An 18,675-nucleotide genomic window follows, 5' to 3' on the forward strand; every position below is an offset into this window, starting at 1 on the left:
GGCATATGAAGTGCTCAAAAGGACAAGATGCACAAAGGCGACATACTCAATGGGTAAGAAGTCTCTAGATGACTTTTAGCATAATTAAATAGTGTGAGTGCACTGGTTCGCACAATAGAATTATTTCGAATGACTCAAAATAAGACACAGTCAAGGAAAGTCAAAATTAAAAAATCTGAATTTAAAAAATGTATCACTAATACGAAAAAGCATTGTCATCCACACCAATGGTCAATGTATAGTCTCCAATTACCAATTATCCTAGACGTTGGGGTCTGGCAAGAACCCAGAGGACCCCCCCAGCCAGAGGATGAACATGCATCCCCGTGCCCCAACAGAGATTCACAGCCTGAACCTCCAGACTGAAGGGCAAACATACAAATCACTAGGGCCTCGGCCAACATGCAGCCTCAGTCGCAGGGTGCTCGCCTGAAAAGTGCTGTCCCCTATAGTGTAAAGCTTAGTCCTAGAAGGTTGGTGAAGTGACAGAAGTTCTTTTTTTTTTTAAACATGTGTTTATTGATTTTCAGACACATACAAAAGACAGGAGTTATCAAAAATACATCAAATGCTGTGCCCCCCCCCCCCACACACACAAACAAATTAATTACATAAATAAATACAAATAATAATAAATAAATAAATAAAGTAAAAATAAATCAAAGACAGATATTCACATAAAACCACAAACAACTGCATTCCTGATATGCCTTAGAGCACAGGTGTCAAACTCAAAGCCCGGGGACCAGATGTGGCCCGCCACTTCATTTTATTTGGCCCTCAAAAGCCTGGAAATAATATTTATCAATAAAGTACTGTAACTTGTCTTACTAAATGTATTATTTCTTTCTATTTTGGAAGAAAAAAAAAAGTACTCCATGTAATCGTAAATTGTGTTAACTTAAATATTGTGTAATTATGCAAAAATATATTATCAAACATTCATACCATTTTTAAAATATAAATAAATACTAATGATAATGATTTCAAAGCAAGTTATCCATCAAATTGTAAAAGTAGCAATAGATTCCATAGTAAAATTGTGAAATTTACTGTGCTTTTTACAGTATTTTTCTCTAAATTTTTAATAAACTGTGGTGTTGTTTTGGCATTTACAGTAATACACCGAAAAAACTACTGTTGTTGATTTGCAGTAAAAAAAAAAAAACAAACAAACTGGCAGCTCAGGTGTCAAAATGTTACTGTAAAATTGCAGGTTTTTTTATTTACAGTAAAAAAACGAATGTCAAATTTACAGTAAAATTCTGGCAACTGAGCTACCTTTTATTACCATAAAAAGAGCAGTACTGTTTTTCCATTTACAGTAAATTACAATACATTTTGAGGTGAAATTATTGCAACTTAACATATTTTAGTTTTTTTTTTTAATCTACCAATAAAATGCATAAAACAATTGAGTAATACTAGTATTCACTGTTAAATGCGGCCCTTTGGGGCCAAACATGACTGCAATGTGGCCCTCAGTGAAAACGACTGTGACACCTGTGCCTGAGAGAGATTTAGCAACTAACAAGCAGACAAAAGGCTCATATACATTTCAATTGTGTTTCAATCAGGGTTAATTTGGAGATCAATTTCACCGACATATCGCAGAAAGACTACCCATAGTTCTTGAAACTTTGCAGAGCAACCATTCGATGTCAGCCTAATCTTCTTCAGTTTGAGAAAATAATGAACATCTTTAACCCAGCGGGTGTGGCAAGGATGTGCTGTTGCCTCCCAATTTAACACAATAAGTCTTCTAGCCAACAAAGTAGTGAATGCTAAAAGATTATTTTTGGATTTGTTAAAGGTAGATGACTGAGGTGCCACCCCAAATAGTCCACTTAGAGGATTTGGTTCAATTTGGTTCAATCCTTTTGCCAGTGACCACCAGAGGTGGGTAGAGTAGCCAGAAATTGTACTCAAGTAAGAGTACTGTTACTTTAGAGATTTATTACTCAAGTAAAAGTAATGAGTAGTCACCCAAATATTTACTTGAGTAAAAGTAAAAAGTATGTTGTGAAAAAACTACTCAAGTACTGAGTAACTGATGAGTAACATACACACACATATCATATATATATATATATATATATATATATATATATATATATATATATATATATATATATATATATATATATATATATATATATATATATATATGTATGTATTTATATATGTATATATATATATATATATATATATATATATATATATATATATATATGTATGTATTTATATATGTATATATATATATATATATTTATATACACATAAATTGATATATACAGTATATAATTTATATTTATTTAGTTTGCCGTTTTTGTTTACATGTTAAAGGTGTTTTAATGAATATACATGCATGTTTAACATACGGATTCCTTTCTTTCATGAAGACAAGAATATAAGTTGGTGTGTTACCTGATTCTGATGACTTGCATTGATTGTAATCAGACAGTAGTGCTGGTAACGTCCACGTTTTCAAATGGAGGAGAAGAAAAGTTCCTCCTTTCTGTCTAATACCACATGAAAGTGGTTGGTTTTTGGCATTTTATTTGTCCAGCTTCCATATTCGTTTTCACACACTTTACAAGAAATACATTGGCGGCAAATTCCGTAGCTTGCTAGCTTGTTTGCGCTGGCTTTCGGAGACTCTTATTTTGTAAGTGCAGGCGCGATGGAGCGGCACTTTTATTGTGAAGACAGGAACTGTGCAGTCAGTCTTTAGGCTTTTGACGGGATGTACGGTTGAAATAAAAATGTGTCTTTTTTCCTTCACACTTTTGATTGATTGATTGAAACTTGTATTAGTAGATTGCACAGTACAGTACTTATTCCGTACAATTGACCACTAAATGGTAACACCCCAATAAGTTTTTCAACTTGTTTAAGTCAGGTCATGTGACCGCCTGGCTCTGTTTGATTGGTCCAACGTCACCAGTGACTGCATTTGATTGGTGGAACGGAGTCAAACGTCACTAGTGACTGCATTTTATTGGTGGAACGGAGTGAAACGTCACCAGTAAGGCAGGCACTTTGAAGGTCTGTCTGACAGACCAAAACAAACAAAGCGTGCATTAACAGATCGATAAAAATTAGTAGCGAGTAGCGAGCTGAATGTCGATAAAAGTAGCGGAGTAAAAGTAGCGGAGTAAAAGTAGCGTTTCTTCTCTATAAATATACTCAAGTAAAAGTAAAAGTAAGTTGCATTAAAACTACTCTTAGAAGTACAATTTATCCCAAAAGTTACTCAAGTAGATGTAACGGAGTAAATGTAGCGCGTTACTACCCACCTCTGGTGACCACTGACAAAGTATTAAATACTTTTGCCAATAGCTGTTCAGGGATGGGCAAAGCCAAAACTTATGTATTAAGTTAGCTGGAGCCGGTTTACACTGATCACATAACACAGATATGCCATCATATATATTCGCTAATCGAATCGTGGTATAACAAGTACGATGTACTAGCTTGCATTGAATAAGGCTCATGAACTCGACTCAAGATCTCTGTCCAGCTACCCCCAGAGAGACTTATACCCAAATCCTGCTCCCAAAGTTGGTAAATCTGGAAAACCTAGGGAAAGCATTACGACCAAAACTGCGGATATTTGAAAAAGTGTTGTTTAGGGAGTGAAAATGTATTACTTGCAGAAAAGAGGAACAAGTGTTGGTAATGTATAAATCTTCAATGTTGTTGATCCCCAAACTTGACCAACTCAAAGAGTGGGAGGGAAAGCATGATTAGCAGTGATAGGTGCCAGACTAGAAATAGTCTGCAAACTAAAATAGCACTTAAACTGAACCCACATACTAAATGAGGTTCTTATGATGGAAATGTTCACAAAAAGTGGAAGTAGAAGAGTGGATGGGAGAGTGAACAAGAGCCCTAAGATTCAGTTAGCCTTCATAATCAGCCATAACAGAGGGGGATCAAATGCAACCAATATTTAAGAATTCTAATGCTGGTGTTCCAATAGTAAAACTTTAAGTCGAGTAGTGCCAATCCTCCAGACAATTTGGGTCTTTGCAAATATTGTTTACGTATCCTGTGAGTCTATTTCTTTCAAATGAAGTCTAAAATCTATTTTACGAAAGAAGGACTGAGGGAGAAAAAGTGGTATACACTGGAACAGATAGGAAAATTGCAGAAGTACATTCATTTTAACAGAGTTGATACATGCCACTGTAGCTAGGTAAAAAACAGTGATCAGTGGCCTTGTGGTTAGAGTGTCCGCCCTGAGACTGGAAGGTCGTGAGTTCAAACCCCGTCCGAGTCATACCAATGACTATAACAATGGGACCCATTGCCTTCCTACTTGGCACTCAGCATCAAGGGTTGGAATTAGGGGTTAAATCACCTAATGATTCCCGAGCGTGGCCACTGCTGCTGCTCACTGTTCCCCTCCCCTCCCAGGGGGTGAACATGGGGATGGGTCATATGCAGAGGATAGTTTCACCACACCTAGTGTGTGTGTGACTCTCGTGGGGACTTCAACTTTAACTTAACTTTAAAATCTCCCTTGATTTTGTACAACAATGGAACAAAGCTGGCTTTGTTTAAAGCTCTGCAAGCATATGTGTGACCTTGTATGTGAAACTATGTGAGGCATTTTTAAAGGGAAAATTGTGCAGAGGACATTTCCTAGCAGCAGAATTTATAGGAAATATTTCACTTTTACCCAAGTTCAATTTGTAACCAGACACACGTCCAAAAGCTTGGAGAGTACTCAAGACAGCCGAGATCGAGACGGAGATGTCCGAGACATATAGAAGGAGATCATCTGCATAGAGAGAGACTTTCACCTGCACATATACATGCAACAAACGGATTGGCGCAAAGTGGTATTGACAGAGGCTCAATAACAAGAGCAAAAAGCAATAAGCTGAGAGGACAGCCCTGCTGCATAGAACAATAGAGGCAAAAGTATTGGGATTGAATATTATTTGTCCTGACCAGGGTTACTGGGGATGAATAAAGAAGCTTAAACCACAAAATAAAACTATTACGGAAGCCGAATCTCTCCAGGACACAACATGGATAGTTCCACTCCACCTTGTCAAAAGCATTTTCCGCATTCAGTGATATCACAGCCTCTTGGATGTTGGAAGCAGGCACACTGTACAATATATTGAAAATACGTTAAAGATTAGAAAAGGAGTGCCTGTTTCGGATGAACCCTGTTTGAGCTGCATTAATAATAGAAAGAAGAATAGTGTCAAGATGTAAAGCTAGCAGTTTAGAAAATATTTTAAAATCCACATTCAACAGGCTAATATGATGATACAAAGAGGGATCTTTGTCGTTTTTGAAGAGGAGAGAAACTGACGCTTGCTGAAGCATTTGTGGGAGGTAGCCAGATTTAAATGATGCATTGTACATATCCAATAACAAAGGGGCAAGCTTATGCCAAAACTTATTTTTTAAATCCGGAAGAGTAACCATCCGGTCCCGGAGATTTACTGCTTTGTAGTGATAATGCTGCAACATTCAGTTCTGCAGCAGTGACTGGTCTCTCCAATTCCATCGCAGCGGACTGATGAACTGAGGGGATGTTCAGATTCATTAAAAGAGTCATCCAGCTCGGGGTAAAACGTTGAGCAGACAAATACAGAGTACATTTACATCAATAATAGAATTTGCCTGAGTGACTAGACAGTAACTTTTTTTAAATGTTTTATATATTTTAGATTTTTTTATAATTGATTAAGAATCGTTACAATACAAATAAGAATCGCGATTAATTCGAAAATCTAATCTTTTTGACACCCCTAAATTCCATAAAACATTTGGCATTATCCGATATAATTGCATTTTATTAGTATGTAGGTATAGATGAAAGTAATTTGTTTGTCAACTAAAAAGTAATCAATACGGGTAAAGGTCTGATGGACGTAAGAAAAAAAATAATATTGCCTTTTAATAGGATTCATAAAGCTCCAGACATCTGAAAGAGAACATTTCTCCATTAAAGACTGGATAACCTTAGCTGATCTTGATGGTGGAAAAGTTTTGGGTGATGAGCAATCAAGCTGGAGATCAAAGCAACAGTTACAGTCTCCTCCTAATATTAAATAGTACATTAACAAATCAGGGAGTTTTAGAAAAAGGCGTTTGTAAAAGGTGTCATCATCATAGTTGGGGGCATAAACTTTTTCTGGAGTGTTTGAAATCTGACCAGTGACGATAACATACCTCCCATTGGTATCAGAAATGTTGTTTGAGAGTACAAAAGGAACAGATTTATGCAGCAGAATAGCAGCACCCCTCAATTTACTCAAAAATGAAAAACGAAAGATCTGTCCTACCCAGCTTCGTCTCAACTTCAAGTGATCAGCAGGTTTAACATGAGTCTCCTGTAAAACGATGACATAAGCAACCATATGGCGAAGATGGTGTAGCATATTACTTCACTTTATATGATTACTAAGTCTGTTACTGTTAAAACAATGCCACACCCACCGGATGTCGTTGTTAGATTAGGTAATGTCATAGCAAGATGCCAACAATAAATATACAGAACACAAGAATGCGAAACTGTGGCAAAACTCGAAAATAATAAATACAATTAAATAATAATGGAAAAAAAAAAAAAAAGAGAAACTGAACTGAACCCCCACCCCAAACCCAAAATTCCTGCAGAAGCAATCCTCTGAACTGAACATCCTCTCGCCTCAAGAGAAAAACCTTCACTCTTCTACTACTCTAAGCAGCTCTAAATTCAAAGAAGCTGCACAGTGGGCGTTGGAAATGTGGCATGTCGTTAACAAATGACGTGCACTAAGGTTCAAACAAAAAAGAAAGAAAGAAAAATGGCCATATAGTTACAGCTTACTATCAGCAAAGAGCTCTTATATACACACTCGAATAGTAGTCATTTTGACAAAATGGACGATGAGAAACCATAGTAACAACACTGTCTGAGTGAGGCAGAACAAGATCAATAAGCAAGGCAAGACTTTTACAAACTCAAATAGTAGTTATGTTAACAAAACAAGCCCAGAGCAAACCCAGTAGCAACACTCTCCGAGTAAGGAAGAACACGTTTAACAAGTATCCAGATAAGGAATCTTACGCTCCTGGGATTTGCAGTCCTTAAGGCCTTGACAGCACCGATCAGCAAACATGTTAGTGTGCCTCTTAGACGGAGTCCGGTGCAACTCCTATTTTGATATTTTTCTCCACAAAGTCTGCCGCCTGTATTGGGTCCTCTAATCTGTAAATCTGGCCGTTGGATTAAATGATCCGCCACATTGCCGGGAAGAGAAGTCCAAACGTTGGTAGCTTTTTCTTTACTGAAGCAAAAGCAGTTTATTTCCGAGCTACGGCCGAAGTAAAGTTGGGAAAAATCTAAATCCTCTTGCCCATATAGGTGAGCAAAGAAGCCCCCCTCCCCACCCGTCTTAGAATCTTGTTCCGGACTTGAAATAAATGTACTCGTAAAACAAGCGGCCGAGGAGGTTCGCCATCTTTAGGCCTTGCGCGCAGGTGAGCACGATCCAACATGGGTTTGTCGTCGAGCATTTGTACATCCTGCAAGATTTGAGCGGTGAACTAGGTAGGACGGGGTCCCTCACAGCCCTCCAAATCATCACATTTTTTATCGAGGAGATCCACGGCAGCAGTAAGCTTGTTCACGCTAGCACAGAGATTGATTAGCTCATTAGCCTTAGCATTAGCAACGAGCTCCAGCCTCCCGATGGCCCCGCTATGGGACGAGAGAATGCTCTCCAATGGTTCCATAACAGCCACTACCTCTCCTATGACAACGGATTTAAGATTTTCAAGAATGTCGGCTCGCATTTCGTCCATCTTCTGGCTTATGCTCCTAAAAAGGACGGAGTCGACAACTGACTCCTCCATGATATCTGGATCCAGAGATGCACGAGGCATTGCGCGGCCTCACTTTTCGGATTTCCCTCGGCCAGACATCGCAAAAATTCACTGCCACAGTGACAAAAAAAAGAGGCTAGTAAAAGTATTTTAGAGTTGACGGCTGGAGTTGGCAAAAGTGCCAATAAAACATAAAAAAAGGTCACATTTCCACAGAGCCCTCGCTAAGTAGGGCCTTCTCCATCCATGCCCAACCAGAAGTTCTTTAAGGTAGTCTGGTACATTTCCATAAAGGCATTTATGTATGAGCAGCAAAGTTTGTTTGTATTCAGTCCTAACAGAGGGACTCGAGGGTTAATGTAATGTTGTTATATTTTGTATTCTTGTCAGACTCTGTTTTGAATGTAGTGGAGCTTTTTAAGGCCCTTTGAGGATCTCGTGATGAGTAGCACTTACAGCAATCCATCCTGGAAAAGATTAAGGCGTAGATCACCTTTTCATACATTTGTGAACAGAATTTCACAGACACATCCCATTGAAGTAGAAATAAGCGCTCATTGGCAAGAATAAATTAAGGCTCTTAGGGCCCTATTCTACTGTATGCGCTTTGTTGTTTTTTTACTCGCTTTAAGTGATGCACATTTCTCTTACTCATATTCTCCAAACCAGCTTGCGGACAGTAAGTAAGGTAAAATACTTTAGTCATGAATGAAGGCGGTCTTATACGCAAACTTTTCTGTGTGACTCCTTTTTTTCTAAGTTAAGCAAAAATCATTGAGCTTTACAAACCCTTCTGAACTTAATTGAAATCCATGAAGAAGATAACATTATTGTTTTAAAAAAGCTGTATCAATACAGGCAGTGCTTGTCATGTGACCTACATGTGATGTAGTGTGTATGCATGCTCCAACAACTTATTCTTTCTGGCTGGATGTGACTAATATTCCATAGATAAAACTTTGCTGAACATGCTGAACATTTTGATCTTTGATCGATATGTATTGGTTGATAAATGTGAGAAGAGAATCAGTCAGAATAAAAGATCAGAATAATAAACTGAAGAAAAAATGGTGCAGAATTTGGTATGTGGGAATGTTCCAGCATCTGCCCTCTAAAAAAAAATAAAAATAAAAATATATGTACAGATTATATATATATATATATATACACACACATACAGTATATATATTAGGGGTGTAACGGTACACAAAAACTTTGGTTCGGTATGTACCTCGGTTTAGAGGTCACGGTTCGGTTCATTTTTGGTACAGTAAGAAAATAACAAAATATAAATGTTTTGGTTATATATTTACCAAATTTGTGAACAATGGCATAACATACATATACACACAGGGTCCATTGCCAGGGTTAATGTGGTCAACATATATAAAATAAAAACTAAATAAGATAAGGCTCAGAATGGTTTCTTAACAAAACCTTTCTACATACAAAGTGCGTTTTTTTGATTGATTGATTGAGACTTTTATTAGTAGATTGCAGTACAGTACATATTCCGTACAATTGACCACTAAATGGTAACACCCCAATACGTTTTTCAACTTGTTAACCACGTTAATCAACATTAAACTGCCTCAAGTTGTTGCTCAGATTAAATAAAATGACAAAACTTTTCTTCTACATATAAAAAGTGCAACATTAAACAATTTCAAGTCAGATTAACTTTTCTCTCCCCCCCCCCAGCCTGGCTAACTTGGCAGTAAGAGGATATATGGGCTCATTGTTCTTCCACCATAGAAGTGGGTCAAAATCTAGTTTTTAATGCAATATGGACTTATATCTGCTGCTATAAAAACATTTGTTATTGCTTTAGCCCTGCCTGAGGAGAGGCTGCTTGAATGCGGTGGTGACGCTTCAAATGGGTTAGCATGTGTTATGAGAGTAGCATATGTGTGTGTGTGGCCCTTTAATATGTGACAGCATATGAGGTGAGTGTGTGGGCGAGCGAGGTGAGGGAGCGGTAGGTGAGTGCGGGGAGTGGCTAGTGTTTTGTTAGATTGGCTGTGTGCAAGACCTTAATAAAGCCACGATTTGCAACTAATCGGCGGACTCGTCATTTACCCTGGAGTCCAGAGCTGTGGAGACCCACTGCCGGGTAGTGAAGGGTGAAACCTGCGTCCTCCATTGTTGTATCGTGCAGCCAAAGTGTTCCCAATACAGGAGATCTTAACGAGGCAGGAGGGTCTTCCAGCTCTGGCTTTTACATGTTGTCCTAGCCCGGTCGCTGCTAGCATGTGTACTCGTTCGGTACACCTTTGAACCGAACCGAAACCCCCGTACCGAAACGGTTCAATACAAATACACGTACCGTTACACCCCTAATCAATATATATATATATATATTATATATATATATGTCCCGATACCAATATTTTGGTGCCGGTACCAACATGTATATCGATACTTTTCTAAATAAAGGGGACCACAAAAAATGCATTATTGGCTTTATCTTAACAAAAAATCATACGGTCCATAAACATATGTTTTTTATTGCAATCGAACAACAATTTTTACCTTAAATAAAATAGCGAACATATTGGACAACTTGTCTTTTACTAGTAAGTAAAACAAAGGCTCCTAAATTGGCTGCTGACGTATGCTGTAACATATTGTGTAATTTCTTATTAATTTATTTTGTTATAATTATGAGGGACAAGCGGTAGAAAATGTATTATTAATCTACTTGTTCTTTTATTGTTAATATCTGCTTACTTTCTGTTCTATCTACACTTCTGTTAAAATGTAATAAATACTTATCCTTCTGTTGGTTGGATGTTTTACATTAGTTTTGGAAGATACCAGAAATTTGGGTATCGATCCGGTATAAAGTAGAACCAGGATCATACATTGGTCTGCTTTAGCCAACACCGCCATTTTGGACTGTCGCAAACTAGCTGCTGAAGCTGATAAGTTATTTTTAGCCTCCCAACCGACCTATGTGGCTGCTTTCCTTCCGGCTGAGACAAAAAGACCCATGGCAGATTCTTTCACTCTCGCTGCTGCTGCTGCTGTTGCTGCTGCTGCTGCGCCCCCCCCCAGGCGGCAACTGGATTCTGGACTATGTTTTTTCCATGCAAAGTTCGGGACCAAAGCCAGGCGGTGCCGTCCCCCGTGCAGTTTTAGTGGACCGCCGCTGGGAAATGCCGGGGCCGGCGCTCAGCAGTGGCCATAAACGTCGGCAGTACTGGCAGGCTGCTCTTCATCCAGGACTCCCTCTCTGGACGACGGTTCCTGTGTGACACAGGCACGCAGAGGAGCGTCCGCCAGCATCAAGGTTGGACATGCTGTCTGAGTCACATGCCCCCCCATGGAAGCGGCCAATAGCAGCCCTATCCGCACTTACGGAATAAGGTACGTGGAGCTGTGTTTTGGTGGACAGAGTTTCAGGTTGAACTTTGTGACTGCTAAAGTGACGGTGCCGCTCATCGGTGCAGATTTTCTCTGTGCTTTTGGCCTCCTTGTGGATGTAAAAAACAGGCGCTTGGTGGATGCGATTACGTTCTGCTCGTACAAGTGCAGTCTCAGCGCGACGGACTCTATCAGGCTTTCCAGCATGCTACCCACCGCGGACGTTTTTCTTTGCCTCCTCGCTGAGTTCCCCACCCTGGCGCAGCCCACGTTCTCGTCATCTACCGCCAAGCATGGTGTGGAACACCACATTGCCACGACGGGCCCCCCTGTGCATGCACGAGCCCGGCGCTTGGACCCTGCTAAGCTCTCTATCGCTAGAGCTTAATTTGAGACCATGTAACGCCTCGGGATCATTTGCCGCTCGGACAGCCCGTGGGCATCGCACCTGGTGGGGAAGCCCCGAGGTGGTTGGCGGCCATGCGGTGATTACCGCAGACTCAACGATGCGACTACCCCGGACCGTTATCTGGTCCCCCACATATAAGATTTTCCGCCAACCTGGCTGGGAAAGCTGTGTTTTATAAGGTAGATCTCATCCGGGGCTATCATCAGGTGCCGGTCCACCCTTCTGATATCCCGAAGACAGCAGTCATCACCCCATTTGGACTGTTCGAATTTTTACGAATGCCTTTTGGCCTTAAGAGCGCCACACAGACTTTCCAGCGGTTGATGGACTCTGTTTTACGTGACTTGCTGTTTTTGTTTGTCTACTTGGACGACATCCTGGTAGAGAGCACCTCTCAGGCCGAGCATGTGACCCACTAAATGCCAGTTCAGGTTGTCTGTAATCGACTTCCTCGGACATCGTGTCACGAAGTGCGGGGCAGTTCCCCTCCCAGCGAAGGTTGCTGCCATTGCAAACTTCCCCCGCCCACTCACGGTTAAGGCTCTTCAGGAGTTCCTTGGCATGGTCAATTTTTACCATCGTTTCATCCCCCGGGCAGCTGACCTCATGCGGCCGCTGTATGATGCTCTTAAAGGGGCTGCTCCCAAGCACATGGTAAACTGGTCTGACGTGCAGAACAGTGCTTTTGTGGGGGTCAAGTCTGCTCTCGCTAACGCTACCCTGCTGGCACACCCATTACCCGATGCTCCTATTGCAATCACCACGGACGCATCAGACTATGCTGTAGGTGCAGTGCATGAGCAGTGGGTGGGTGGCCCTTGGCAACCTTTGGCTTTCTTTAGCAGGCAGTTGCGCCCCTGCGAGCGGAAATATAGCACATTTGACCGTGAGCTCCTCAGCCTCTATCTGGCCATACGTCATTTCTGTTTGCTGCTTGAAGGGCGGCCTTTCACAGCTTTTGTGGACCACAAACCCCTCACTTTCGCGATGGCCAAGACGGCCGAACCGTGATCGGCTAGGCAACAGAGGCACGTCTCCTATGTCTCAGAGTTTACGACGGTCATCCAGCACCTTGCTGGTAAGAGCAATGTCGTTGCTGAGCTGACTGCCTTTCCCGAGCCGTCACGGGCGCTGTCCATGTGGGGCTCGATGACCCGGACATCCGAGCTCCGAAGGCTGCAACCACAGGGCTATGGTTGTCTGAGGTTCCATTTGAGGACACAGGGGTTACGCTCCTTTGTGACGTCGCTACCTGTCGGCCACGGCCCCTTGTGCTCGCCAATTGGAGGCGGCGTGTGTTCGACAATGCAGATACCCTGCCGGCCCCCCCCTGCTGACTCCCCGGCGTTAGTACCAGTCCGGCGCACCCGGTCTGGTCGGCCCGACCGTGCCCGTCCATTGACTGTTTATTTATTTATTTTTATGTGATGGCGAATTCTGAGGGGACATGTGTAGCGGTTGATTTAGTGAAGTGAAGTGAATTATATTTATATAGCGCTTTTCTCAAGTGACTCAAAGCGCTTTACATTGTAAAACCCAATATCTAAGTTACATTTTCAAACCAGTGTGGGTGGCACTGGGAGCAGGTGGGTAAAGTGTCTTGCCCAAGTTCACAACGGCAGCGACTAGGATGGCGGAAGCGGGAATCGAACCTGCAACCCTCAAGTTGCTGGCACGGTCGCTCTACCAACCGAGCTATACCGACCCAAATATATTTTTATAGTTATATTTTTAATAAATATATTTAACGACATAATTCACCACACGTCTTACTTGACTTTGTCATCATTATTCACTGTATTATTTGATTGTGCACATAACAATGTTGTTCTGGTTTAGCATTCATATATGCAGTTAAGAGCGAGTAATTTGGCGTGGCCCCTTTAAGTGGCCGTCAGGAGATTCTCCCAAAGGTGGGGGTTTATTGTTCCCGCCATTTTTGAGTGTGTGTGATGTTGGCGTTCATTCTAGTTTTGGAGGAATAAACGATGCACACGTTTTTGTGTGTCAAACGATACTTCAAGTTGTCTTGCTTTCACGCTACAAGCGCAACAATATACATTTTAAAAAAAGGAAAAAAGATTTTGCGATTATAAAAAAAATATTGATGTAAATCATTGTAGTATCGACTAGATATGCTCTTGTACTTGGTATCATTAGAGTGGATGTCAGGTGTAGATCCACCCATGGCATTTGTTTACATTGAGGAGCGCTAGCCTGTTAGCTATTGTATCCTCCTAGGGTGTGTATTGAAGCATGTTTAGCTATTCTTCATCCTGCAGGTATGATATTTGTAAGAAACATACTTTATTTGTCGCCATGGAGGCGAGGATTAGGGATTTAGAAGTAGCTAAAACACTGTAGACAGCGAATGGACGTTAGCTTCTAGCTCGCTAGCCATGTTTAAAGCACCTCTTGTATAGTGGCGTTTTAGAGTTATAGCTTCACCTTTATCGTTAGTTTTAAGCCAAAATGCGCGCCGTCATGCCCGTTATATATATATATATATATATATATATATATATATATATATATATATATATATATATATATATATATATATATATATATATATATATATATATATATGTATATATATATATATATATATATATATATATATATATATATATATATATATATATATATATGTGTTGGCCCACCATGCAAATGATCAGAATCAGAATCAGATTCTAATCACTTGGCCCGGCCACAGGTGTATAAAATCAAGCACTTAGATATGGAGACTGTTTCTACAAACATTTGAGGAAGAATGGGCCGCTCTCAGGAGCTCAGTGATTTCCAGCGTGGAACTGTCATAGGATGGTGTAAAGCACTTTGCCACTGGACTCTAGAGCAGTGGAGAGGCGTTCGCTGGAGTCACGCTTTTCCATTTGGCAATTTGATTGACGAGTCTGGGTTTGGAGGTTGCCAGGAGAACGGTACATTTCGGACTGCATTGTGCCGAGTGTGAAATTTGGTGGAGGAGGAATTATGGTGTGGGGTTGTTTTTCAGGAGTTGGGCTTGGCCCCTTAGTTCCAGTGAAAGGAAATTCGAATGCTCCAGGATACCAAAACATTTTGGTCAATTCCATGCTCCCAACCTTGTGGGAACAGTTTGGAGAGGGGCCCCTTCCTCTTCCAACATGACAGTGCACCAGTGCACAAAGCAAGGTCCATAAATACATGGATGACAGAGTCTGTTGTGGATGAACTTGACTTGACAGATCAGTACTTGTTCAGTCCTGATCTGAACCCGATAGAACACCTTTTGGATGAATTAGAACGGAGACTGAGAGCCAGGCCTTCTCGACCAACATCAGTGTGTGACCTCACCAATGCACTTTTGGAAGAATGATCGAAAATTCCTATAAACACACTCCGCAATCTTGTGGACAGCCTTCCCAGAAGAGTTGAAGCTGTAAAAGCTGCAAAAGGTGGACCAATATCATATTGAACCCTATGGGTTAGGAATGGGATGGCACTTCAAGTTCATATGTTAGTCAAGGCAGGTGGCCAAATACTTTTGGCAATATAGTGTATGTATGTATATATACAGTATATACATACATACTTACATACATACATATGTGTTTATGTATGTACAGTGTATATATATATGTGTGTCTATATGTGTATATATGTATGTATATATGTATGTATGTATGTATGTATGTATATATATATATATATATATATATATATATATATATATATATATATATACATACATAGACATGTATAGATTTCTCAGTAATTTACCCTCAGCATCCCAGTTTGACAGAAAAAAACAGAAATATAGTAATGTTTGCAAATGTATTAAAAAATAAAATATCACATGGTCATACGTTTTCAGACCCTATGCTATGACACTCATATTTAACTCACATATTGTCCATTTCTTCAGATCCTCCTTGACATGGAGTGTCACTCCTTCATTGGAGTCCAGCTGGGTTTAATTAAATTAATTGAAATTGATTAGGAAAGGCACAAACCTGTCTATTTAAGACCTTACAGCTCATAGTGCATGTCAGGACAAATGAAAATCATGAGGTCAAAGGAACTGCCCTAAGAGCTCAGAGACAAAATTAAGGCAAGGCACAGATCTGACCAAGGTTATAAAAGAATTTCTGCAGCCCACAAGGTTCCAAAGAGCACAGTGACCTCCATAATCCTTAAATGGAAAACGTTTGAGACAACCACAACTCAAACAATTGTGGGAGAAGATCCTTGGTGAGAAAGGTAAAGAAGAACCCAAAGTTCACTGTGGCTGAGCTCCAGAAATGTAGTATGGAGATGGGAGAAAGTTCCACTAAGTCAACTATCATACTATACATATGGTGGCTTTATGCAGAGTGGCCTGACGGAAGCTTCTCCTCAGTGCAAGACATATGAAAGCCTGTATAGAGTTTTCCAAAAAACACATGAGGTACTCCCAGACTATGACAAATATGATTCTCTGGTCTTATGAGACCGATATTTAACTTGTTGTCATTAATTCTAAGCGGTATGTGTGAAGGAAACCAGGCACTGCTCATCACCTGCCCATTACAATCCCAACAGTGAAACATGGTGGTGGCAGCATCATGCTATTAGGATGTTTTTCAGCTGCAGGGACAAGACGACTGGTTTGAATTGAAGAAAGATGAATGCGGCCAAGTACAGAGATATCCTTGAAGAAAACCTGTTCCAGAGTGCTCGGCACCTCAGACTGGGCCGAAGGTTCACCTACTAACAAGACAATGACCCGAAGCCCACAGCTAAAATAACACAGGAGTGGCTTCGATAGAACTCTGTTACTATTTTTGACTGTCCAAGTCAGAACCCTGACTTAAACCCAAATGAGCATTTCTGGAGACTTGAAAATGGCTGTCCCCCAACGTTCACCATCAAATTTGACATAACTGGAAATGATCTGCTAGGAAGAATGGCAAAGGATACAAATCTACATTTGAAAAGCTCATTGCATCATGGCTGTACGAGTTCAAAAGAGTGCATCCACTCACTATTGAGCTAAGGGTTTTTTGAAACTTTTATTAGTAGATTGCACAGTACAGTACATATTCCGTTCAACTGACCACTAAATGGTAACACCCGAATACGTTTTTCAACTTGTTTAAGTTCGGGGTCCACGTTAATCAATTCAGGGTCTGAATACGAATGGCGCTGTGATATTTCAGTGTTTATATTTTAATACATTTCTGTTTTTTTCTGTCAAGATGGGGTGCTGAATGTATATTAATGAGAAATACGATTAACGTTTTCGATTTTAGGAAATAGCTGCAATTAAACAAAGAGTGAACAATGTAAAGGGGTTTAAATACTCTCCGTACCTACTATACAGGTAAAAGCCAGTAAATTAGAATATTTTGAAAAACTTGATTTATTTCAGTAATTGCATTCAAAAGGTGTAACTTGTACATTATATGTATTCATTGCACACAGACTGATGCATTCAAATGTTTATTTTATTTAATTTTGATGATTTGAAGTGGCAACAAATGAAAATCCAAAATTCCGTTTGTCACAAAATTTGAATATTACTTAAGGCTAATACAAAAAAGGGATTTTTAGAAATGTTGGCCAACTGAAAAGTATGAAAATGAAAAATATGAGCATGTACAATACTCAATACTTGGTTGGAGCTCCTTTTGCCTCAATTACTGCGTTAATGCGGCGTGGCATGGAGTCGATGAGTTTCTGGCACTGCTCAGGTGTTATGAGAGCCCAGGTTGCTCTGATAGTGGCCTTCAACTCTTCTGCGTTTTTGGGTCTGGCATTCTGCATCTTCCTTTTCACAATACCCCACAGATTTTCTATGGGGCTAAGGTCAGGGGAGTTGGCGGGCCAATTTAGAACAGAAATACCATGGTCCGTAAACCAGGCACGGGTAGATTTTGCGCTGTGTGCAGGCGCCAAGTCCTGTTGGAACTTGAAATCTCCATCTCCATAGAGCAGGTCAGCAGCAGGAAGCATGAAGTGCTCTAAAACTTGCTGGTAGACGGCTGCGTTGACCCTGGATCTCAGGAAACAGAGTGGACCGACACCAGCAGATGACATGGCACCCCAAACCATCACCCAACCATGCAAATTTTGCATTTCCTTTGGAAATCGAGGTCCCAGAGTCTGGAGGAAGACAGGAGAGGCACAGGATCCACGTTGCCTGAAGTCTAGTGTAAAGTTTCCACCATCAGTGATGGTTTGGGGTGCCATGTCATCTGCTGGTGTCGGTCCACTCTGTTTCCTGAGATCCAGGGTCAACGCAGCCGTCTACCAGCAAGTTTTAGAGCACTTCATGCTTCCTGCTGCTGACCTGCTCTATGGAGATGGAGATTTCAAGTTCCAACAGGACTTGGCGCCTGCACACAGCGCAAAATCTACCCGTGCCTGGTTTACGGACCATGGTATTTCTGTTCTAAATTGGCCCGCCAACTCCCCTGACCTTAGCCCCATAGAAAATCTGTGGGGTATTGTGAAAAGGAAGATGCAGAATGCCATACCCAAAAACGCAGAAGAGTTGAAGGCCACTATCAGAGCAACCTGGGCTCTCATAACACCTGAGCAGTGCCAGAAACTCATCGACTCCATGCCACGCCGCATTAACGCAGTAATTGAGGCAAAAGGAGCTCCAACCAAGTATTGAGTATTGTACATGCTCACATTTTTCATTTTCATGCTTTTCAGTTGGCCAACATTTCTAAAAATCCCTTTTTTGTATTAGCCTTAAGTAATATTCTAATTTTGTGACACACGGAATTTTGGATTTTCATTTGTTGCCACTTCAAATCATCAAAATTAAATGAAATAAACATTTGAATGCATCAGTCTGTGTGCAATGAATAAATATAATGTACAAGTTACACCTTTTGAATGCAATTACTGAAATAAATCAAGTTTTTCAAAATATTCTAATTTACTGGCTTTTACCTGTATATATATATATATATATATATATATATATATATATATATATATATATATATATATATATATATATATATATATATATATATATATATATGCATTTCTACCTTGAATGGGGATCCGATAAGAGTCCCGAT

At 40.4% G+C, this 18,675-nt stretch overlaps 1 protein-coding gene across 2 annotated transcripts in view; it reads left to right on the forward strand.

Annotated features, from left to right (window-relative positions):
• ano1a (anoctamin 1, calcium activated chloride channel a) overlaps window positions 1-18,675 on the forward strand; it is a 185,359-nt gene that overhangs the window by 54,191 nt on the left and 112,493 nt on the right. For both annotated transcript variants that reach the window (XM_061963822.2, XM_061963821.2), the window contains exon 7: window positions 2-53. In XM_061963822.2, the coding sequence (XP_061819806.1) occupies window positions 2-53 (52 nt within the window). The remainder of the gene's footprint in view (window position 1; window positions 54-18,675) is intronic.

The sequence above is a fragment of the Nerophis lumbriciformis genome, linkage group LG06 (genome assembly GCF_033978685.3).
Source record: "Nerophis lumbriciformis linkage group LG06, RoL_Nlum_v2.1, whole genome shotgun sequence".
NCBI lineage: Eukaryota > Metazoa > Chordata > Actinopteri > Syngnathiformes > Syngnathidae > Nerophis > Nerophis lumbriciformis.